General features: G+C 46.2%; 1 protein-coding gene across 2 annotated transcripts in view; it reads left to right on the top strand.

Moving 5' to 3' along the window:
• The window catches only part of ILDR2 (immunoglobulin like domain containing receptor 2), a 37522-nt gene that overhangs the window by 179 nt on the left and 13344 nt on the right, over nucleotides 1-23999 (top strand). The window contains exons 2-4 of one of the 2 annotated variants that reach the window (XM_088533201.1): nucleotides 8448-8780; nucleotides 9840-9959; nucleotides 20394-20450. In XM_088533201.1, the coding sequence (XP_088389327.1) occupies nucleotides 8448-8780; nucleotides 9840-9959; nucleotides 20394-20450 (510 nt within the window). The remainder of the gene's footprint in view (nucleotides 1-8447; nucleotides 8781-9839; nucleotides 9960-20393; nucleotides 20451-23999) is intronic. The other variant, XM_088533208.1, reaches the window with a different exon arrangement.

The raw sequence follows: 23999 nt of genomic DNA, 5'->3' as shown, positions 1-23999 counted from the left end.
GAGCCCCCGGTGCGGCGGCCCTGCCCGCCCGGGCGGCGCCTTCCCGCCCTGCCGTCCCGCCGGGCCCGGGGCGCGGAGGGCTGCGAGGAGAGCGGGGGCAGCAGGGGCGGCCGCGGGGCTGTGCCCCCCACGTGCGGGGCAGGGGGTGCCGCTCTGCCACCTGCCCCTCTCGGGCCGCTGCCTGCGGAGAGCAGGAGGGCGCTGGAAGCGGAGCCGGGGTGAGGGTCGCGGCAGCCGTGGACTGAGCAGCAGAGCGGGCAGGAGTCGGCCGGGGCAGAGGCAGCGGCTGCCCCGGGAGCCGCGCAGCAGCCGGGCTCGGGCGAGCGCTGGCGGCTCTCGCGGAGGCTGCAGCTGGCGGGCTGGGGCAGGGAGACGGCAAGAGGCAGAGGGCAGCGACAGAAGCCCTTGGGTTAGGCGGAAAATATTTCCCACCGCGAGTGTATCCCCCAGGGAAAAAAAAAAAAGAAAAGAAAAGAAAAAAAAAAACAACTGGGCGCTTCTCTCCTCCTTTTCAGGTTTAGGATTCAAAGGCAGTAAATTCAGCATTTAGCCATAACACCTCTCTCCCACCACCCACCCACCCATTTCTTTGCTTTTTCACTCTGAGTCATCTTCAGCACTGGTGCCTGCCTGCTGCTCCCTTCCAGCGTTTCACGGCCTCCTCTGGAGCTTCAGCTCATCCTCCCTCCCTTCCAGCCTGTCGCTTGGTTGCCTCTGAGCAAGTACTGCTGCTGTCCGGGGTGCCCGAGCACTCAGACCTGCTGCTGCGCTCCCGCCAGCCGTGGCAATACACTGATAAGCAGCTTCCAGGGGCTGGTGAAGAGGAGGAGGGCAGGGTGTACATAAACTGACATTACATTCCTCCCTCCTTCTAAAGAGCTTCATTATGTGGGCATGCCTGGCTAGGTCAGGACTTTCCCATCAGTCTGAAAGGCCGGGCTGTCGACACCTTCTCCCCCTGCTCAAGGTAGCTCGTGGTTACTGAGAGCGCCCGACTGCGGTTCGGAGCGTGCAGGGTTTGTGCAAAGCGAGAGGTGCTGCGGCAGTAGGAGGACCTTCCAGTCTCCTCTCGTCCTGCGCTTTGGAGGCAGGACTGCCCATCCCCGGTGTTGCCGGCAGGCACAGGCTTCCGGCAGGCAACAGGTTAGCGGGGAGCTGGGCGATGGAAGCAGCCCGTGCTGGGCGGCACGCGGCCCTCCTGCCCACCGGCCTGCGATGGGGCCGGGGCTGCCGTCCTTCCTCGCGGCTGCGAGAAGGCGAAGAAGCCAAGGTGTGTGTGCCTGCGAGCATGTGTGTGTGCAAACGTGCGTTCAAGGGGCTTTTTCCTCCCCAGTGGCTGTGCAAAGGAATGAATGGTCCTTATCAAGGTAAAGAGCCCTAATCCAGCCCAATCAGTACACTCCTGCTCTGAAAAAGAGGCAGGGTGGGGGTCAGAAGGTGAAGGGAGCAGGGTAAGAGATTGTGCAAGATGGGGAGGAAGCAAGGAGACAAAAGGGGAAAGAAAGGCCGAGAGCTTCTCACCCCCCTTCTTTCCCCTCCTCCCTCCTTTGGGTAGGCTGAGAAATTTCTAATCAGCACTCACAGTGCCTTTTCTCTCAGCAGTAATTCCTCTCTGTCCTTTGTTTGCCTTTAATTTTTGGCTCTTGCATTTGTCTTCTGTTTGTTTTTTGTGTAGGGCGACTTCTCACTGCAATTGCAAAAAAAATCTTGTGTGAAGTACAGGGGGCTTGGTCAGGCTTCCCTTCTTCCCACCCTATTCTCCTCCATGCCTAAAGCTAGTGTTTTTAATAACAACTGCAAAAGGGTGAGGAGCAAGTGGCCCCTTATCCTTCTGCTGAAGTGGCGTGGACTGGGATGTGTGGGGGAGTGTGCTCCTCGTACCGGGGAAAAGAAGGTACAATTTATCAAGTGTCTCCGAGCCCTTTTGTACAGCTGGTTCTTGTAAACTTCCAAGTGTTGCTTCGTTCTGCAACAAGGCCTCCCTTCATGCTTATTCTTAGTGCTTTATTCCTAGTGCAAGAGAGAAAAACACGAGAGAAGTGCTGCACTGGAGACTGGAGTTCTACATTTACCCACAGAACAGGCAGAGCAGAGCTTTTCTGTTTGACTTTTTTTTTTTTTTTTCTCCCTCTCCTAAAATTCAGCCCAGGCCCAGAAAGACAACAGCTAGGAGACTGTCCATGTGGAGGCATGATGTCCTCTCTACCTTAAGTCTCTTTTCACAATCAATAGTTTGATACCCAGTACCCCCCTACTCTCTCTGTGCAGAACGAGTCGCAGGAGCAGTTTAACGGTGCACGGGTGGGTACGTTGGCCACCTCTGCCTTCATAGCCAGCGTTTGGGAGCTCTGTAAGTGCAGGCAGCGGATGGAGGGGACCTGCTGGAGCACAGTTGTGCTTCGCTCTTTCCAGGGCAATTGAGCCGACTCCCTGGGATGACTGAGAAATGGCTGGGCTGCTTTTCACTGCCTTGGCTTACAACATTATTCTGACTGTCTTGATTGGCTGTACCCAGCATAAACTTATTTTAACTGAGGGGGTGGAAAATCACTCTTTTTTTCCCCCATCTTTTTATTCTTATGACTAAACCGTGGAAAGGGACCAGTGGAAATCTCAATGCCACCCCAAGGTCAAGCATTATGGCTTGGAGTGAAAAAACCCCACTCTTCCAACTTTCTTTGTTCGTTCTCAGGCTTCTGCTGGTGACTGACTGCTAAGTGATACCTCTGGGAATGATTTCTGTGGTGTTGAACCAGGACTGTGAAACAGGAGCCTCCTGACAATTGTAGTCACCTTCAGACAGTAATAAAACAAGGTGGATTTGATGTGGTGACCAAAGCTGAACTGATAATTCACCTGAAGACATCCAGGGTGACTTTGAGGAATGTGCAAAATGGGCAATAGAGAATACCAGGTTTCAAGAGAGTGTAATGAGTGCGGGGAAGCTAGTGTAAGAGACTGATGCCCAGAAAAGCCCATGATATGGTCTGGGCTGTTGTCCCCAGCTCTATAATGCCAAAGACTGTGCAAGGGCTTTAGCTTCTCTGGTGAAGCCAGAAACACCGGTTATCTCAGCAACTGCGCCACAGGATGGGCGAGCGGGAAGAATGCTCACATGTCCCACAGAGTCATTTTGCAGAGTCCAGGCCGTGTCCTTTGGGCAGTGTTTTCATAGCAAAGCTCTGTGCCTGAGAGTTGTGTGTGCAAGGCCATGCTTTCCTCTGACTGCTTTGGTTTTGCCCCCTTCCACCATAAGCAGCTGAGGGCAAAATCCTGTTTTCCTCCAGAGCTGTATAAATCAATACTATGGTCTGCCTCAGGTGTGGTTGACCTCTTTAGACCTTTTTATCTTGGTGGCTAGCAAAAAATGAAAATTAATAGCCCTGGAGAAAATTAATAGCCTAGTCTGACAGAGCTAGACCATGATACCCAGTTAATTTTCTATAAGCCACTCAAAGAATCAGATGATGATGGCTTTTGCTAGTGAAGTGCGTGGAATGGATTTAGACCAGCCTTGTCTGCAGAGGCAAGCACCTGTGCAACCTGTGCACCGCAATGATCACCCTGGCTTTCCATTCACCTGCTTACACCTCTGTTTAATCATCTCCGACTTTCCCCTCTCCAGCCCAGATCTTGCACTTCCTGAGTTAGACTTAATCCACACCTGGAAGTGTTGACAGCATGACTCAGTTCAGCAGGGGAAGAAATAACACCTCTGACTCATGTGTACTAGCCAAGACTCCAAAAACGGGTGCAACATTTCACCTGTCTAGTTTGTTTTGGTTGGGAAGTGATGTGAACTATCCTAGGAGCCCAGTGTCTTACCAGTGGAGGTATGCTTTCCAGCCAAAACCCTTCTGTGTCGTCTTGGACTGTTTCTCCTGAGCTGCTTAGCTCAGGACCTAAGGTCTTTCATTCTCCTACGTGCATCCCTGCCACTTGTGTCCATAAAGATGCTTAAAATCAATGCATTTTTTTGTAGTTTCATAGTGTCAGCTGCACTGCCTCAGGCAAATGGTGGTGTGGGGCAAACGATTGCCAAGACAGAAGTGAGGCTCGCACAGCACGGAGAGATATGTACTGCCTTCTCTTGGACCCAGCTCCTATCTTAAGTGGTACAAACAGCCTGAGACCTATTAGATGGAACTGTATTTGGTGGGTCATTACAGAGATAGGTGCTTTGCATCAACTGTGTTCATAAAAGCAATCCTAAGGCTATGCAGTGAGGCTAAATCTTCCTGGAATCCATCTACCATCGGTCAGGCTCCTTCTGAGGGCAACTGAAAGCAAGGACCTAAATTATCACCTCTGAATTGCCCTCTCCCTTCTAGTCATAGGAGGCACTTAACAGAGATCAAGCTCACAAGGCTGGCTACAAATACTCCCCTTCTATAATCACTTCCTGGAATTTTCTTTAATCACTGCTGAAATGTATTAGTGATAGCTTGTCTCTAATGTTGATTACATAGTTTGAATACATAATTCAGGATAGTTTAGTAGGGAAAGAATCAGAGAAGGGAGATGGGGATGCACGTTACTGATAAGAAACAGTCAAAAAAAAGTAATTTTTGAAATGCAATCTTTTTTAAGCTCTTTCTTTGTGAATGTATACAGAGATGCATGAGTACAAACACACACTTGAATGCAAACACAAACATGGATTCTTCTGCTTTCTAAGGGTAAGGATATTGTGTTTTTAAGGTGTACCTGATTAATATTTGCAGACCTTTCCCTGGGGCTTTAAGAGAATGAGAAAGGAGGGTAAAATTCTCATGTAATCATATGACTCGATTTTTCCTGTGAAAGTTCCAACCTCGTGAAATTCATAATAAACAGGTTGCCTCTCTGGAGTGCGGGGGTTAGGTTTCTGTGACTGTTTTGAAAGGAGGGCCAATCTTACTCTGTCCATGTTAGTCAAAACATAGCAGAGCATAGGGCGGTTCTGTTTCGGTCCTGGTTTTATTAAACTAAAGCAAGAGCTACTAAACCAAGTCTGATGTCACTAAGTTTCATCATCTTTGGTATCTTTCCATCTTTGATATCTTTTTGCTCTGTTATGTAAGCAGTGAACATTTTTGTCTTCTGATATACGTAAGGCCTTTCCTATCTTGGCTCATATCTTTTGAATATGTTTGAGCAGCTTGTTTTCCTCTTTGACAGGAGGAAGTCCTAAGTAGACCTCTGTAATTTGCGTGCACACAGACAACTGATAGGTGTAAAGCCACAATCTCGTCCTCAGGCAGCCTGGTATCTTTTTAGCCTTCTTAATGGGTGCTGTAATGGCAGTGACATAGAATCTGACTTGCTTGTTTGCTTGGCTGGTTTTTCATTTGTTTTGGCAGAGGAAATAACAGGTATATGATTTCCCAGTTCAGCTCTATGTAATTATACATATATGTAATTTGACTTTAATAGATCTAGAACTCCCATTGCTCAGGTCTTTCAATCTGGGATACCTTGTTGCTCTTGAATGCTACTGTTGGAAAGGATCTCAAAAGAATATTAAAAAAGATAATAGAGAACCCAGGACAGGATACATAAGATGACAGATAATTTAATACACATCTCCCAAGCATTTTTTGATATAGGAAAAACAAATCCCGAAGTTGCGTACAAGTTTCTTTTTCTCAACATAGACATTTACATGGGGGTGAGGAAGGGAAAGTCAGATGAGAATTTGCTAAAGCTCAGTTAATCATTTATTAAAGCAGACCCTGGGTTGCCCAACTCATTAATCTCATTAACAGGGAAGGAGGGCTGCAGTGCCTGGTTAGCTGAAAGCACTCTGTTTACTAAGCAACACACTTTGTTCACAAGGGAAAGATTTAAATATTCACTGTGTCACTGTTTCTTTCCCCGAAGCTGAAGTAATGTGATGGGTCACTTGATCAGCTCATGTCACATGCTGGCTTTGGCCATGGACAGCATGGGGTCAGGCACAGAGCTGCCAGACACAGGTTGGGCCTGGGACCATTCATTTTTCAAGGTGTTTGTGATGTCTTCTGAACTGAAATGCAACCCAAGAAGCGTGGATCTCTGGAGAGAGGAGAGCAACACACCGTCACCCCATGGTTCCCCATGCATGCCCTTCCCTCCACATTTCTGCCCCTCTTCTCAGGCCCAGCAGAAACATGCCTGCTGCCACTGCTCAAGTGACCACACTTCCTGAGCCTCAACAAGGTGGCAGGATGGTCTCATGTCTTGGCCTCTCCTGTGGGAGTATCCTGTAGGAATCTGAGCTGTGCTTTGTGGTATTCTGCAGCATATATGTGCTTCAGCATCTGAATTTGGGGACAGACGGTTCTGGCAAATGACATCTCCTCAGCAACAACTATATGCATAATATCATGCCTTCATTAGATGCCTAGTACCGCATTTCTGCACCCTTGTACACTGCAAGCATTCACTCAGTAGGTCTCTAAGTCAAATCCTGCCCAGACCAGTAACTGTTAGTATCAGTGACTGGCTGCCTCTTGTGTAAAATAGTGTTTAGTCTGAAGTGTGCTCTTATCCCCTAACTGGTGTTTATATGCTTTGTCATGATTGACAGTAGATGTTGATAACTTGTCAAAATGCATATTTCGTGTTGCTCCAAGCCCCACGCTCTCCTTTGGTCCTGGCTGCTAATCATGAGTTCTTCTCTTACTTTTGCTTTCCAACTCTTCAGCTGGCTCTAACTTGACCCAGTTCCTCCTTGCCTGTTGTTTCCCTTCTGTTGGTGCATTCACTGCTCGCCTGCTATCTGCCCTAGTCTCTATACCTTTCTTTTCCTCAATTCTAGAAGAATCTTCTATCAATTTAGTTTCTTTTACTGGTTCCCATCTACTTTTCATCTCCAGTTTTTAGAGTAGGTGGTTTATTTTTGCTGCCTTGTTTTCTTCTCTTCACTACATCTTTTCCTAATCTCCTGCAACCTGGTTGCAGTCCTTTGAAATTATTTTGATCTAGGTTGAGAAACGTTCTTTAGCTTCTTCCAGCTAAATATAACTCTTCCGGTTTCCTGGTCATCATCCATTTACCCTTCTGAATCCCATACCTACCCCAGAGTTTTCTTTTTCCTCTGTCTGTGTTTTTCTCTTTCTGGTTGTTTGTCCTTCTCCCAGACTGCTTCCCTACACCAGAAGACCCTCCTCTTTTTTTTTTTTTTTTTTCTTTTTTGCCTCACTCTTTCATTTCTCCCTATGCTTCCTCCAACCTCACTAGTGCGGCCGTTCCTCTCCCTGTGTGGTGTGAATATTTCCCCCTGCTTTCTTCTCCTCAGTATTTCCTTGTGTCTCCTCCTCTTCTTTTCTTCCTGCTGTGCATTGCTCTGGGTTTAGGGGTGTGCTGCCTGTATGGGACTGCTATCATCAGCACTTTCCAAACTGATTTGCCTTTTTTCCCATATGAACTGCACGGGCAGGCCCTGCTCCTCCTTGGCTGCAGACAGTGCCCCTGGTTAGACCTCGTGCCACCTTAGGCACGCTGTTGCCCTTCCTGTGCCTCCACGGGCAGGCTCATCACCGCTTTGGAAGGTGTCAGCATATGTTTCCGGCACTGTGTAAGTGCTTGTTAAGTCACTGCTGCCTGCAGTGCGGGAGGGAGGCGATGAGGGGCATGCGTGGGAGGCTTTTGGCATTGCCCTGTGGATAGATGGAGTGCCTTGTGCTCCTGAGGGCTCTCGGCTGGCATCACTCACCAGCTCTCAGCTTTGCCCGAGACTGCACAAGGATGCGGCAGCAGTCCTGTATGCAGTTCATTCCCATGTGTCTTCTCTGAGGCCACAGTAAGTCAGCCTGGGGTGCAGCTTTCCTGTCAGCTGGTGGATAAACATTCTGTGCTGAAAGCCATCTCTTCCCCGGGAATGTAAAAAGCTTGAGCGTTTAGGCCGTTTTTCTCTACACCTCCCACGTGGAGCAGCTCCTGTCAGTGCTTTGTGCGAGCGCTGGCAGGAGCTGTGCGATGGGTCCCCCCTTGTTGCCGCCCTGGGTCTGGCGTAGCAGCGCGCTGGGCCGGGGCCTGCGTGCTGCCCTGCCCTTAAGCAGGAGGGTGACACTGAAATTCGGAGGGGAAGGAGTTCTGACTGGTATGAGCTCGTGGTCTAGCCTCTTGTGTGACCTGCTCTAGAGGTGGGGGGTAGCTGTCCTCAAACCTCTCTTTCTTACCTAAGAATTTTCCACAGAAGCTGTGAATCCGCAGGTCACTGTGGTAGGGTCTGTACAGAGTATAGGAATATGAACGTATATGAGCCTTGAATCCCATGGTGCATTATTCTTCATTGTGGCTATATTCTATCAAAAAGACACAAACTTAACTTTTGCTGCCAGTGTCCCTGCTTCTGTACTCTAAGGACTTTTGTACTCCAACATGTGAAACTGATGGTCGTTTTAATTTTATGCACATAAAATGACTTAACCTCCTCCTCAAGACCTGCAAAGGCATATGACGCTCGTGATTTTGTCTTTCAGCTGAAGTGGAGGGATTGCAAGTGACTGTGCCTGAGAAGAAGAAGGTGGCAATGTTGTTTCAGCCTGCTCTCCTTCGCTGCCATTTCTCTACTTCTTCCACCCAACCAGCTGTGGTACAGTGGAGGTTTAAATCTTACTGCCAGGACAGGGTGGGAGAAGCTTTGGGTATGGCAACTTCTGGCTTACAAACAATGAGCAAGAGGAACCTGGACTGGGATCCATACCTAGACTGTGTGGACAGCCGGAGGACAGTCCGCGTTGTGGCTTCCAAACAAGGATCTGCTGTCACGATAGGGGACTTCTACAAGGAAAGAGATGTCAGCATTGTCCACGGTAACTCCTGCCCCAGCGATGCTGATGGGGGGTGGAATTGCCAATTTGGGGTACTCTGGGCCAGCACTGGTTCTTCAGTTGGCTCTTTGCCTTAGTAAAGTCTGCTGAAAGTGAGCTCTTGTATGTCAGACATTTAGGATTCAACCAGTCAAACTATGTAGGTCTCTAACCCCAACAGAGAAGTCTTCTTTCTTTGACAAAGGGGAAGCTCTAGCTTCCAAGTCTTTTTATTCTTGGCATCTGTATATTGTTCTGTATATATAGATTTTCCTTAACACGGGAGTGCCAGGAAGAAAACTGTAAACTCAGTCTCTGCAGGCTAGGTCTGTCTTCCTTAAAAACTCCTCTGATGTTTCCTTCCTTCTGAAAAAATATCATATGCCTCACGTTCACTCAACTCCGAGCTTAACAGCATACTCCATCATGAAACCTAGAGCCACACAGCCTTAGGCAGTGTGAAAGGAAGAGATTTCAGTGGGTTGCATTTGAATTGGCTGGAGATAAGGGGTGGCAGTTTGCCACGGAAGGCTGTGCAAAACCATGTCACTCAAATTTGTCATAAGCCCTCCGCTCGATTCAGAAGACCCCCTAGACAGAAAAGGAGGCAAGTCCTGGGCTGTTTGATATGGAGAGCATGCACTCACCCTCAGTGGGGACAAGGGCAGTGTTTTCCCTTCAGTCTGTGTAATCTCTTTGGCAGATGACTGAAGGGCATCAGAGAAGACACAGCCTATGCCTTTCTTGCCTGGGAACAGTCAGGATTCCAGGCCTTAGCCAGCAGTGGGGATAGAGGGTTATGTTAGTTAGCCCTCCTGCTCTCTGCATTTGCAGCATGAGCTTCCTTTGTGGCATTATCAGGCTTCCCATTTATAGCCCCAGAGTCTGGAGCCTGTTCAGCTTTTTCTCAAGTAGTGCCATACTGCTGAATAAACTCATCCTTTCCTTCTAGTTAGGAAACTGAAGAGATTTGAGATTGGGAGCTGGACCCAGTGCTTTCAGCTGCTCACTCCTCTGAGTGGTGGTACAGGGAAACACTGACTTCTCTTGTTTATCTTTCAGATGCAGACCTTCAGATTGGGAAGCTGATGTGGGGAGACAGTGGGCTCTATTACTGCCTTATTATCACACCTGATGACGTGGAGGGCAAGAATGAAGAGTCCGTGGAACTACTTGTACTTGGTAAGCTCTGTTAGCAGATTGCCCCGTCTTCAGTAGATAGCTGATGTATCTTTCCTTCTGTCTCTCTGCATATCTGTGCACCATTTTACTACTGGTGTAAGATCTGTATGTAAAAGAATCCCTGCAGTACCTTCACCATTGCCTTGCACTTTGTGCACTCGTTCACACCTAGGCAAAGTGGGTGGCAAATGCTACCAAACCAGAATAGTAATGTTTACACCCACATTGATCACACTTTCACAGGTGTAAATGACTACAGAAAGTTCAGGGCTGTGGAAAGTCAGAATCCCCGCTTTAAAGGCATAAAGCAATAAACTCACCACAAAGTGGACACCTGAAAATGAATCCTTTAAAAATAAGTCTCCTAAAAGTCAGTTAAAATGTATGTGTTTTTGCAGTCTTTTAACATTCCTTCCAACCTTTATGATTCTATGATTCCTTTGGTCATCCTTTCTAACCTGTTGGGATATCAAGACCTGTTGTATTGAACAGTGTGGGCATGTCAATATGGGAGATTTTGGGGGGCTGTTTGGCGAATTACAGTTGTACATTTAGAGGTACAGTTTCACAGTCACCATACCCAGATTTAAGCTGATGCTGCCATCCTCCCTTGAGTCTGCGCTCTTGTCTCTTACTGTTGCGCTAGCTCATGGAAGGAGACAGTAAAATAATCCAGAGGGGCAACAGCCACCAGGCTTTATTTGATTTTATTCACCAGCACGAGATCTTTGTGATAACAACATGCACCATTAGCTGCTGCCATTAACTGGCGATTGTTACACAGATAGGCGTATCAATTAGTAAACAGCAATTAGTGCAACGAAATGGAGTACACTGATTGTCCCAGTAAAATGCTACAGCATTTCTTCACCCTGAATGTGAAGGTAAGGGGAGGGATACTCAGGGTGCAGCGGGAGGAGCTAGTCAGGTATTCAACCGGTCAGTGCTGGACTCTGTCCTTTGTTCCCTGAGGGGAGGGAGTATGTGACTATGCTGTGGTCATCCTTATTAGGTGATCCTTTCATAAGATTATCTGCTCTTTGCACTGTCAACAAGGCCAGTTTCCCTTATCAAGTGTTTTGCAAGTGTATCAGTTCTTTAGCAAGTTTGGTATTGTTTGCAAATTTTAGTGGTGAGACCACCCTGCCTGCACAAGACTTCCCACTTCTCTGTCTTGTTGTTGGGAAGAGTACTCAAAGTTTCCCTATGGTGTTTCTGCCACTTTGGCAGAGTTTGTGCAGTTCAGTGGTTTCGGTTGTTAACTCTTTACTTGCCCATCACTTTCTGTTGAGCCCCCTTGTGCAGCGTGATCAGCAGGATCAGTTTATTTCCTGTTCCCAAGGCTCGCTTTCAGCAATACCTTCTGCAATCCTGCTGACCGCACAGGTGAAGAAAACACCCGTCCCAGCTGGGAGAGAGTAGAACTGAGCCTAAGGAGAACTAAGACTTTTTAGGGATATTTTGTTGTGACTCCCTTAAGGCAACTCTAATACTTTTTCCCTAGACTGCTTTAGTTACACTGATGTAACTGTTGAATAGGTGTATCTCAGGAGGGCAGAATGATTTTTTTCCAGCTTTAAGATCTCCTGACAGCAATGCTCATTCAGTGTGCTTATGGTTCTTGGGTGTACAGATTTTACACACCCTGTGAAGGAAATACTAAAAAGAATGGGTCTGTAGTGTGTGGGTGATATGTGCAGGTGTATTATAGAACAGGTCTGTTGAGAGCCGTTGATTTCATGGCTAAGACTGGAATTTAATTGGCATTTAAATTTTGGAGCTATAGTAGTCATCACAAAATAAGCCCAGACTGAATGGCTTGGCTGAGGCATTGTAACCCTTTGCTCGCTACTGCCCCTGCCAGGGAGCAGCAGTGGCCATTATGCAGCCTTCTCAGAGGTGCTGTCTGTGGCTTCATGATGATGAACTGTTGAATTTTGTCCTTTTTTCACCTTCCTGACTGGATTTGATATCTCTGCTATCTGTGTCTATAACTGTGCTCAGACACCAGTGATGATACAGTGCCATGGTAACAGGAAGAATCTGTTTTTCAGTGTGTACAGAAAATTATGTGGGGGAGAAACATAGACTATCCCCTTGTCTGAGGCTGGCTTGATGGTGCCCCCGGTTCATTGTAGATACGCTGGGAGGAAACGTGTAGCTCAGGCTGCATCACCTGGACCATGTCTGCTTCTGTGTTCAGTATAGCCTGTGTGCCTGGTGATGGAGCTTGTGCAGCGCCTCCTTTCTTCTCCTGGCTAATGTGTACTGAGGTGGCATTCCAGTTTTCAGAGCAATTCTAGGCTACCTACCCAACTTTGTTCCTTTCCTCTTCCCACCTTACTCTTCTCCTTCCACCGCTGTCTGTATTTCTTCCTTCTCCTCTCTGTCTCTCTAGTACTGTCTGAAGGAGGAGGAGGCACCAAATAGTAAAGATACCATTTCTTAACATCCTGGCATCTTACAGAATACTTTTTATTCCATCCCAGTGCTCTGCTAGATACTGCAGTGACTTACAGGAAGACAGTGTCTACTGATGTGAATCTGAGAGTGTCCACAGTCCTAGGGGCTGCTTGGCAAGAGGGTTTTGTTTACTGCTGGTGCTGTTTGGGTGGAACCCAGATTCCTTCCCTGTTGGAGCAACTGGATCAGTGGGGAGATGGTATCTGTGAGAGATGCTGTGGTTCTCAAAACACATTGCTGCTTGCTCCCTACTGACAGTGTTTTTTCAAACAAATTTTACATTGCGTATAGATTGAATACATGAATTGACATTTTGAATAGATTTTAATTTCTTTCATCTTCAGAATAGGAGAAAATGGGAAAATGAGACTAAGGAAGGAAACCCGTCAGTACAGAAAAGGAAAAAGGAAAATGTCCCTTATGGTGGTTCTACATTAATACCAAAACTTAAGGTGTATTGCACTTAGAGAGAGATGATACTAGACAGGGCGACTTAATCTCATTTAGAAATCTTGGAAAATCTGAGAGGCAAATTTTAAATACCTCATGATATGAGTAAATTAATAGAAATTTGTTTAGCTAAAAATGCAGAATTCTGCTTTTATCCAGCATACTGCAACATTAAAAATTGGTCAGAAGCTGGTATAGCACACCTTTGAGAAAAGTCCAAAACTTGAGAGTATTAGGGTATTCCTTTGTTTTCTTACAGAAGCAATCACAGGAATTTCCATCTTTATTTGAAGGTTTTCCAGTTCAGTCTGAGTAGTGAGTCTGCCTAGGTCCTGATGGAATTGCATGTTGGGATTTGTCATCTGTATGTTTGTGTTGACTCACTAAGAGATTGGATGGTTCCAGGTAGCATCAGAAAATCCCATGAGTTGTCTTCGTATCAGGCCTGTTTCAGAAAACTGTCTAAGCGCTTATTTACATCCATTTCTGCTCAGCAAAGCTGATAGGATTTAAAAAGCATACCTGATGTTAAGCATGTACTTAGGTACTTTGCTGAAAAGACCATTAACTAGGTATTGCTTAGTCAGGGACTTAACACTAACCCTCTTTCAGGGAATCAGTGCAGGCGTGTGAAATAGAATAGTAGTAGCCCCAGTTACTACTCAGAAAGACTTTGCCTGGAATCTACTGCAGAGTAATGAGAAGAATCTAATTTAAAAGTATTATTATACTTTTATTAAATACTTGTACTGTGGTGGTTCTTGAAATCTCTGAACAAGGTCCAACCTGCTAGAAACTATATGAACTCTGCTTCTCCTGTATCAAGGATAACACAGAGCTTAGCAATTGTACAACTGGAGTCAAGTGATGTTCTCTGCACTCACGTTTTTCAGTAGAATATTAGACCTCTTGGCTGACATTACGCTTAGGCTACAGAACCCATTTGCAACTTTATATATTTTAACTGTTTTAGAATTAATGTATGATTGAACCAAAAAGGCTGAATTCCTAAACTTAAGGAGGTTCACATTTCTATTTTAGTAGCTGGCTAGCTTCTTTAAACACGCAGGCAATGCTCTTAATGAAATTGTTATTCATAGCGCTGTGCACTACTTTTCATATGAGGTTGTCTGTGGGCTTTAGTAAAGTTGTTAAGTGCAGCCTTTGTTTAGGAAAACTGCACGTGTGTCTGTGCAGCGGGTGCAGGGTGCAGTCCTTGAAATGGAAGTACAGAGCAATTTCAACAGATACCCTCTCGAGCTTCATGCAACTCAGCTCGCGTGAGGAAGTCATCTAGCTTAATTGCATGGTATTGCATATTTCCCTAGTAAGCCCATGCAAGAGCCAGAATTTGCCAGTAAGATGCAGTCTCATGAAAGCAGCTCTACTGCTCCTGTCCCAAGCTGCTACATCTACCAGTGTAGACTGCTGTATACTGGTACATGTAGTACACTCATGATTGACCATACCAGTGCCTAACCAGTAAGCCTATGCAAGCTTGGGAATGTTTGCCTTGCAAAATTTGATGTAGCTTAGACATACCTGGAGTTGCTTCATTCCCCAGAACATGCCAAGTTCCTGGAAGGAGCAGGAAGGTGATCCACTAATTGCAGTTGCTGGAATGATGGATTAGTGATCCATGTGTTTTGTTGGACAGCTATTACCTTCTTCAATTCTCCATCCCGTTTAGCAGCTAATACTGTGTGAAGGATGTATCAGTGGAGTATTGTTTTATAAATTAATGTTTTAGAAGCTTTAGCTTTTACTGTCATTATGTTTTAAATTGGTAACAATTAGCAGTTGCGATTTTAAGTTAGCAAGCACTTAACGTTGGTTAACTGAGATCTTTGGTAACTCACCAGTCAATATTCATATGCTCTAAAAATGAAATTTAATAAGTCTAACAGCCATTGGTAGAATGAAAGTATATACACACACACACAGAGAATATTTCACAGTAACTAATGCACTAACACAGACATGCGTTGGCTTATGGAGAGGATAAATCTCTACTGGGACGTGTGTGTATGCTGCTCCATATTAATAAGACAGTTCTTACTCAGCAAAGTGACTCAATACCTTCTATAAAAATAGCCAGGTTTGGAATCTCTTGTGTGCCAGGAGAAGTGGTATGACAAAAGTTTATGTAGATTCAGAGGTAGAGAAGTTCCTCAGAAGATTTTCCTTGAAAGATGAGAGTTTTAGGAGTCCGCTCTATTTCTCTGAGAAGCCGCCAGTAGCGTCCGAGCCAGTACTTGGCCACAGCAGTTGGCAGCGACGTCGGTGCTGTTGGCCCTGCAGCTCTGATTAGAGAGCCAAGGCTTAGCCTGGGCAATGCTCATGACTGACTTCAAAACGAGGGCTCTCCAACCTTGAGCTGTGCGTTAGTGACCGAGGGCGGGTAGTGCCAGCAGCCAGAGGCACTGGAAGGCGTTGGAGCTCTGCACTTGAAAAACTCCCCAAAGCCGTGACGCCGCCTCTGCTGATGCCGCCAAAGTGCACGGTCTCCTTGGGGACTCTTGGTGCTGCCCTGCTCTCCCGCTCATCCCAGCCCAGGCCGCTGCCCGTTATTTCACGCCATTTAGGAGTGCAACTTGTTGCCAAGGCTTTTCTAGCGCGCTTTTCCTCCTCCTCTGCCAGCGACAGCCGCTCGCTGCTGACAAAGGAGCCTGGCGTGATCAGAAGGCCTCGGTTACTAAGGTAGCCATGGAAACAGCCTCCTTGGAGGTCTTTGTTGCCTGCTAAAACTTTGATCCCCAAGAAGGGCTGCTCCTGTTCCTCCCTCCCATTGACAGAGGGGAAAGAAGGATAAGGAGAAAGGATAAAGTTTACTGCTAGCCGAGAGCGCGGAGGAATTCATTGCGGAGACGTGCTCTCTCAATCAATCTCGCCAGCAGCTTCCTTGGAAAAGTACCTGATTTACAAGGGCCACACTTCCTCTTCTGTGCTATCCAGCCTCCCTGTGGGGCCATGTCCGATGCCAGGAGCCTGTGGCCATGGCATGACCTGGCACATTTTTTTGCTGCTGAGGAAGAAATACTTTCCTCTGTAGCTGCTGCCTCCCATGCTCCTCACAACTGCTGCTAGGACAGTGGAAGCAGCCCCCAACAAGGGAGCATATGCAACATTTTTTTCCCCCATATTTACTTAATATTTATCTTATTTGTGTAATTGCCAGTATTTCCCTGTTTATCCAATTGCCACATTCCTGATTGCAGCTTCTCTTACTTTACTTGTGTTCAATCATTTCATTTCAGGTGCAGCACTTAATTATTTTCGTGTCTTTTCTCTACAGAATCTCTGCTAAGTATCTGCTTGACTCTAGTTTCTCTGTGCTTTATCATCTGCCCTTCCCCTGCATATTAAGTTCTCCTTAGTCTGCTCCTTTTGTATGTTGGCACCTTCTAGCTCTGCTCTGCATCCCGTCGGCTTTTCCGTCTTGTATTTCTCCTCCCACCCCCTCTCACCGCGCCTTGCCAGTGCGGATACAGGACATGACAGTTGCGCCAGTGCTGACCCTCGCTGAGCCTCTTACGGAGCAGTGATACACTTCACTTGTAAGACAGAAGCAGCAATATGTGTTGTTGAGATAAGTGGTAAATAAGACAGTGGCTTAACAGTATTTAATGACAAGGTTCACTTGGTTATTTTCTGCATAGAGGACAAAGTCAGACAAAATCATCAAAGAGACCTTTCCTTTGAGTCACAAGGTTCAGCGTGGACCCTTTTGCTTTCCAAACTCTTTCTCAGAGATATGGCTGGAGTCAGTCTTGGTCCCAGACTTGGTCAGTGGTTTATATCTACAGAATTATGTGCACAATCAGTCAGAGATGCAACTTAGCAAAGTTTACGTCATTTCAGCATGCTATTAGTCACGTACCAAGGATCTGTTGTGGGTGAAGGATCAACCTCTTGGAGTAACCTCAGCCTCAAGGAGTAACCTTGGGAGGACTCCCTACTCAAGGGAGATGCTGGCATGCAGCCCGCTGCCAGGCAGGAGAGCTCAGCAGACCCTTGGGCTGCTCTCCCTGTATGGGGTAAGATGACTGACTCATAGTCATATTTGCTCACCAGCTGTATTTTGGTTGCTCAATTAACCCTTGGCTATTGTGCTATTGTCTCGCTGCCCAGATTTCAGTTTTGCCAGATGCAGCCATCACAACCACCACTGGTGGTTACTGCCCAGGCAGGGGTGAATGAGGGGAGTAAAAAGTGAAGTTGGGTCTTGAGCAAAGTTAGGAGTGAAAGGGCCGGGTTGAGTGCACTGCCACAGAGCCCCGGCGCAGGCGGGACTCCCAGCGAGGGGCCTCTGTGGGTGGCCATGGGTGCAGAAAGCAGCATGCAGTGTGGTGGGAATAGAGGCGGGAACATGTCCCAGATTTTTCCTGGAACAAGGACAAACTTCTAGTTTGAACAAAGCCATGCAAGGACGACCCTGGTAAACTGGGCCATCTATTCCCTTTTTCACTTGGACTGGAGCTCAGCCGTGAGAGCTGGCATAAGGACTTGTAGCGCTTGCAGGCAGGGAGGAAGCTCTGGGGAGATGCTGAAGCGAGACAGCCGTTTCAGTCCATTTATCTAAATGCCTTCGGCCCGCTTTCTGCGGTGGGCAAAGCCATCACAGAGGGACAGCACAGCCAGATGGGCTCCTAGCAGGACCTTCTACTAAATTACTTTGCAGCCTTGGGCCTCCACCTTTCAAGTTCCCTTAAAAATAAGAAAAGCAAGGGGAGTGTGTGCCAGGTGGGAGGCGAGGCGGGAGCCCTCCTGGTGCCGCCGCCCCATGCTGCGCTGCTCGCGCGCTCTCTCTCAGCATTTTTGCTTCACTTGTTGCTCACAAGTTGTGGGAGGAAGGTCGGAGGCACCCGGGCAGCGGTGCCACCTCCCTCCGCCGTTGCTGTGGAAACGTGGGGACGAGCTATCCCGCCCGGGTCGACCCTAGCCTTGCGCTAAAGCCTGCTTAGCAGCTCGCATTAAAAACGAGGAGAAAGGGGGAAAAGCGTTTGGTAGGGGGAAGGGTTATCAGGGAATTCATCCAGCCCATGGAGAAGGACCGCCATGCATTGCGAGCTGCTGGGGGCACGGTCGCCCGGAGACGGGGGTTTTGTTTGCCGCAAGCCAGCTGGGCTATTCACGGCATGAGCCGTGGCCACTGGTGCAGTTTTGCCGCGCTGGGCTCTTTGTGCATCCCTTTGGCGGCTGAACCTTGTGCCAGCCAGGGGCCCTGGGGCAGTGCAGGGCTGGGAGGTCGCTGGGAGGGTCTCCTGGGCTGCGTGTGCCCCACTGGCAGGGCAAACAAGTTCCCTCTCCTGTCCCAAAGCAGAGGCTGAGCAGAGCGGAGAGCGGTTGTGAGAGAGAGCTGAGCCACTTTAGTCGCCTTTGTAACAAGTGAAAAAGGCCTCACAGCATGGTTGTTTCTGAAGGATGTTTCTTTGGGTGTTATGCCTTAAACTTAACACGAATGCACCCGTTCCTCCTGGGGGGCCTGGGGCACCTGGCTGTGAGCCCCAGCACTTGCAGAGATCAAAGCTCTTCAGGTAGGTTCAAGACAAAGCAGGCAGCCATTTACACTTAAGATAACATTCTTCCTTTTTACAAGCGTCTCTCCCTTATCTCTGGCCTCACAAATAGCAGTGCTAAATTAGCTCTTTGCCTCTGGCTATTTGTCCATCGACCTCTGCTGTGCCCCACCAGGACTGCACACTGCGCACGCTCTTCCCGTGCAGAACCAAAACAACAGCTGGAGCGAGCTGGGTGTCCACTGCTGCCTTTATATTCTCCAGGCATGTGGGGCACATGTACCTTATATGCACGTGATGGCCTCTGTAAGGATTGCATTTGGTTGTGCATGCTGTGAAAACAAGGTGTGTATTTAATATGCATATGGAATACATATAAATCTAGAATACTGTGATGCGAGGCCTATGTTTGGTGCAAGCTTTGGAGCCCACCGGTGATACCTAAGACTGATCCTGAACATGTATCTTGCCTGTGTCGTCTGAGCAGTCTGTCAGGTACCATTCCAGCTATAAGCAGTTTGCACCTTTGATTCTTCCAGCAAATGGGCTACAAAGAATGACATGAATTATCTGCGTACGTGTACATGAAAATGTTTCCATACAGTGGCAAAAACCCTATTTTGAAGTAATAAATGAGCAACAATTGTCTGAAGGATCAGCATTACATCTTTTGCTGAGGCTTCTGATGCATATCATGACTAATGATGTTACAGTGAGTACTAGAAAAGCTTTGATGAGTTGCAACTGGTTGCAAAACACCGCCTGAATTCAGAGTGTTTTTATTATGACTCCAGCAGGCTTCCTCGTGGATTTTTGATCTGTGGAAGCTCTGCTGAAACAGTGAGGACAAATGAGAGTGAGAATCTCTTTGATTATAATATCTTTCAAGGACAGACGAGAGGTCAAGGCGCTTGAGATACAGTTCATCATTGTGTCTGAGCACTGCCTAGTGCACTGCCTAGTGCAGGACCTGAAGCACGTGTGAGGAGGCTAAAGTAGCCTGCTCCCACATTTGCACTCACCTACCCACGGCTGTCTCCTATGGTCCATCCATGATATATGCCTCTCTTTATAGTGCAGCTCTCATACTTCATGCATGTCTGGAAAAGCTAGCACGATCCTCATACTATATGAAAGAGCACATAGCACAGCTGCTGCGTATAGGGCTGTTCTGGCTGTTCTGCTGATGCACAGATGCATGTAAATTATAGCTGAACGCGGTATAGGTATTTGCTGTGTGTTAGAAGAATCCCAGACATTCAGAGCCAAAACAAATAGGAACCAAACTGCCTTTGGGCTTAGATTTTGTTTGTATTCAGTTCTTTTATTCAGAATTAAAATAGGGCTTTGGGATTTCGTTGTTGTTATTCTTTTGCAAAGTGGTCCCAGGAAATTCTACACAAATCGTTCTGCGGTTGGCTTGCTTCACTTGGAAGTTGGCCTCATTCACACAATGCCATCAAACTGTGCATGGATCTTGAAGTAAGTGGCAGATACCCCTAGTCATGCTTCAAGAATCCTCTCCTGAAGCTCCCTCTCCCACATGGAGAGCACCACCTGCCCATATTGAATGCATGTGGCTGACTTACCAAGGCCATGGGTAAAAGGCATTTTACATTCACTCTGCCTGCATCATTCCATTTTAAAAGCAAAACAAATATCTGAGGGCTGCTGTGCATTTCCAGGACTTTTTAATGTATAAAGCATAACTCTTCTAGATACAGCCTTGCAGCCATGCCGAGGGGACCTCCCTCTTGTCGTTTTGTGCCTAGATTGAAAAAAACGTCTTAAAAATTCTTTCCCCTGCCCTGCTGATAAAGATCAAAAGTAAGGACAGAGAAATGGCAGAAGTGCAGGATGACCTCTCGAAGTGATAGGAGCTCACTTAACAGAGTGCAAGTGGGCTGATGAGAAGGGGCCCGGAGGCTAAGGCAGGGGGCTGGGAAGTGTGTTTTTACTGCAGTAACCTCTCTCCTTCTTTTCCTCCTTCTATCTTTTCTAGGCAGGACAGGGCTGCTTGCTGATCTCTTGCCCAGTTTTGCTGTGGAGATTATGCCAGGTATTCAGCCATTTCACCCCTTTTTATCCAGTCCTCTGTCATCTTGTCTGTTTATCCCTCTGCAACATCTTTTATGTGGTGTGTGTTTCACTATTGCATGTGTCTTATCTGGGGAAGAAAAGAAAAAAAAGCTCTCGCTTATTAGGAAAATGTGCTGGCTGGAGAACTGAGAGACACTGCTGGGAGCGGAGGAGGGATGGTCATGCCGGGAGACAACATACAGAGATGGTTAAAGTCGTCCCTGGATGAATGTGAGGACAGGAGGGCTAGCACTGCCTGTGGGAGGTTTTACGTCGAGCTCTCTCCCTGTTAGAGCAAACGTTGCTCCGGTCCAACCTGCAAGACCTCAGCAGCCTCGTGTGCCCGTGCAGCTTTGGACGTCAACTGCTCTTGTGCGGTAGTGATTAACACCACCCACCGCCAACTTGGTGCTGCGGGTACTATTATAACAGCTACCACAGATGGGAGCACAGGAGGTGCTAGGAATAGAGCATGGGCTTAGCAGCCTATCAGAGGCACAGTTGCTCTTGTGTTGCACAGCCAGGGCATTACCTAGGTAAGACCAGGTGGTTTTGGACCAGGCATGAGCTCTCTGCTCATGATAAATCCCTAGGTAGGCAAAGGAATTGGACAGCCACCAATTTTAGACACCTACCTAAAGAGGAAATAGACGCTCAGCAACAGATGGTCCTTGAAAGGGAAGAGCTGTGAGAACATTTAGCCCTGGAGTCATCTGATCATCCCCTGACAGTACCAAAGGAGCATTTCTTTCACACTTTTGTGTAAAAATGCAACTCTACATGAATGTGTGAAGCTTGGTAAATTTGTCCCGGAGATGCAAATGGAGAGAAAGCAAACATCCTCCAACCTCCAGTGTCACCTTAAGCTCCCTGCAAGTTTTAGCATGGCAGAAGAAGCTTTGGTCTTTTCAGCTTACACAGAAATTCATTTTCAGTTGCCCCCATTTTTTTTTTCATTTTTTCCTGAATGGATATGAAATTCTGCTATGTTGACGAGGTAGTTTTCTGGTACCCCCACTGCATATATATAAACAACAAGAAAGTGCAAAAGGCATTGCAAAACACGTTTCATCTGTTAAGATTACTGCTTACCTGAATAATCAAAATCAGATATACTCATGCAAGCACAAAATTGTAGCTTCCAGAGGACCCATAGCATTTCAACTCAGTAATCTTTTGAATCGCAGTGTCACAGTTTTGTATCTGGAAGGATGTGACAGAAGATAACAGTCGTCATAAAGAGGAAAGATTAGGGCATTGAAGACATAAATGCATGCGCTCCCAGTTTTGTAGTTAAAGGAAGAGGCAGCAGGCTCTTTTGCTGTAATCTTCATCTCATGACAGAAGCAAATGCTCTAACTTTCTATGAAGCAAAATGCTTCCGGATTCATAGATCCCTGTGATTGAGACACTGGTTTCAAACATCCCCTTCTACTGCAGAGTGAATATCTTGCAATGCACAATGTGCAAACTACACCTGGGCCTATCTTTATGCTCCTGGAACACTTACAGAAAGACCACAGATTCCCTTAAAATGGACTTTGTTTTTAGTTCCTGCACCAGGCTTTCATCCTTTATGGTGTAATGGTGAACAGGTCACCAATAGCTCTAGAGATCTGACAGCTGAGCTTTACTGCATAGCTGTGGCTGGTCACATGTGCCATGCGATACTATTTCAGCCCCTCTTATAAGTGATAGTCGAAGAGAACAAGTGAGAACATGGCAAAGGAAAAGCCACTGGGCTTTAGCTGGCTCAAGGTAGGATAGCGTGATAATCTCAAGATTCCCTTGAGATTAGGAGGTGCACGCTTGGAAAGGATAGTCTGGCTCACCATCTTCCTTGCTATCCCAAGCACCATGTAATTTCATCCTTTTCATAAGATTAGCAAGTTTAAGAGTAGTAAGGTTTTGGCCTTCCCCTCTCTCACTGGATGGTTTTCTTTGATGTGCCTCTTCTAATTTTCATCTGCTCTTATTCACAGTTTGTTAAATACCCATTTATTTGGGACCTTTAACTATAATACCTACTTTTTTCCTCCTGCTGTTCATACTCACAGCATATTTACAGGCAGGAGCTACGTAGACACTCTGCTTTCTCTTCAGTAGACTAATGCAGCCATTTTTTTTCCCTCCTTGTGCAAGGCAGACTGTCTAGTTGCTTGATGACCCTAAAATCCATGCTCTGCATCTGCTCCAGCTTGCATTCATCTTTTCTTGCATAGAGATGACCAAAGCTGCATACCGTTGTTAACTTCTTCTGAAGTTACATGGAGACCTTATACAATAGCATTAATATTTCCTTCTTGCCACCAGAAATCCCTCCTCTGCTACACAAAGGATTAAATTTGCTTTTTTGTTGTTGTTGCTCTATCATTTAAGTAGTTATAGTATTATACATGGACTAGTATGCCCTATCCATTCTTCTCTTTTTCAGTTGTTTCAAGTTTTATCAATTGGAAGTTGTTGTTGTTAAACTTTGAATGTATGACCTTGAAATTTAGTATTGCTGAATTTCATGCTTCTTATTGTAGACCCAATAACAGCTGGCCCTTTCATAAGATAGTCCAATCCTCATCTTTATTGACTGTGTTTTCCTAAAACCCTTCATACTCAAGTTGTATTAATATATTCCAAGGTCATTCATGAAAATATTAAATAAGATGGCTCCCAGAACCATTGCTTGAGGAGTGCATTAGTAATCTCATTTCAGCTGTTACTTTTCTCTTCAGAAATGTGTCCCTTCTGGCATTTCTCTATTCATTAGCTGATTTCTTTTCTCAACAGATAGTTAACTTAAAGAGTAATTTCACAAGGATCAAAATCCGTTGCAAGTTGAAATGAAATTCAGCTGTTTCTGCTAAAAAAGGAATAAATATTCAAAAAATAAAAACATTTCACTTCACACTTCTGAAATATTTTGACTTGTAAATGCCAGATCTTTTGCTGATTTTTTTTAAGGAAATTGTAACTTTTAAATTAAATGCCATTAAAAAAATAATAATTTGTAAAAGAGATAAGGAAAGTTCCAACAAAACAAAGCATTTTACCTTTGTTCAAGCAAAGTGCCATGGATAATGAATCAAAAATGAAAATTTGTCATTTTTGCTTTTTATTAAGAACTAGAAAAATGTTTGTTTTGGTAGTTCCAGGACAAACATTTTTTCCATGTCTTTTCAGCTCAGTGACCAGATTCAAAAGTGCACTATTTTCTCACTGTGATTGTGTACCCACGTTGCAATCCTTGTGTAAAACAGGCTTCAACTTAAATAACAATATCTTAGGACGCCTTCCAGTTTGGGAAGAGTGGTCTGGTTCCCTTTCTTTTCATGTTTTTTTCTCTTGGTATTTGCCCTAACACACCACAGACCAGTCCCACTACTGCTGTATTTTCTTTCTTAGTGCCTTTTCGAGCGATTATTCCCCCTTAGGCATCTGCAATCTCTTCCCACAGATTTTTCTTGTTGCCAGGGGTATGAATTTTAGATAGGTTTCTGCATCTCTGATTTAAAACCAATTCAGGTCTCTTATA

This window comes from Tinamus guttatus, unplaced genomic scaffold, assembly GCF_059628265.1.
Source record: "Tinamus guttatus ecotype Peru unplaced genomic scaffold, ASM5962826v1 Tinamus_guttatus_pri_ptg000035l, whole genome shotgun sequence".
Taxonomy (NCBI): Eukaryota; Metazoa; Chordata; class Aves; order Tinamiformes; family Tinamidae; genus Tinamus; species Tinamus guttatus.
The sequence above is the reverse complement of the archived record's forward strand: the minus strand, read 5'-3'. Positions and strand labels throughout refer to the sequence as shown.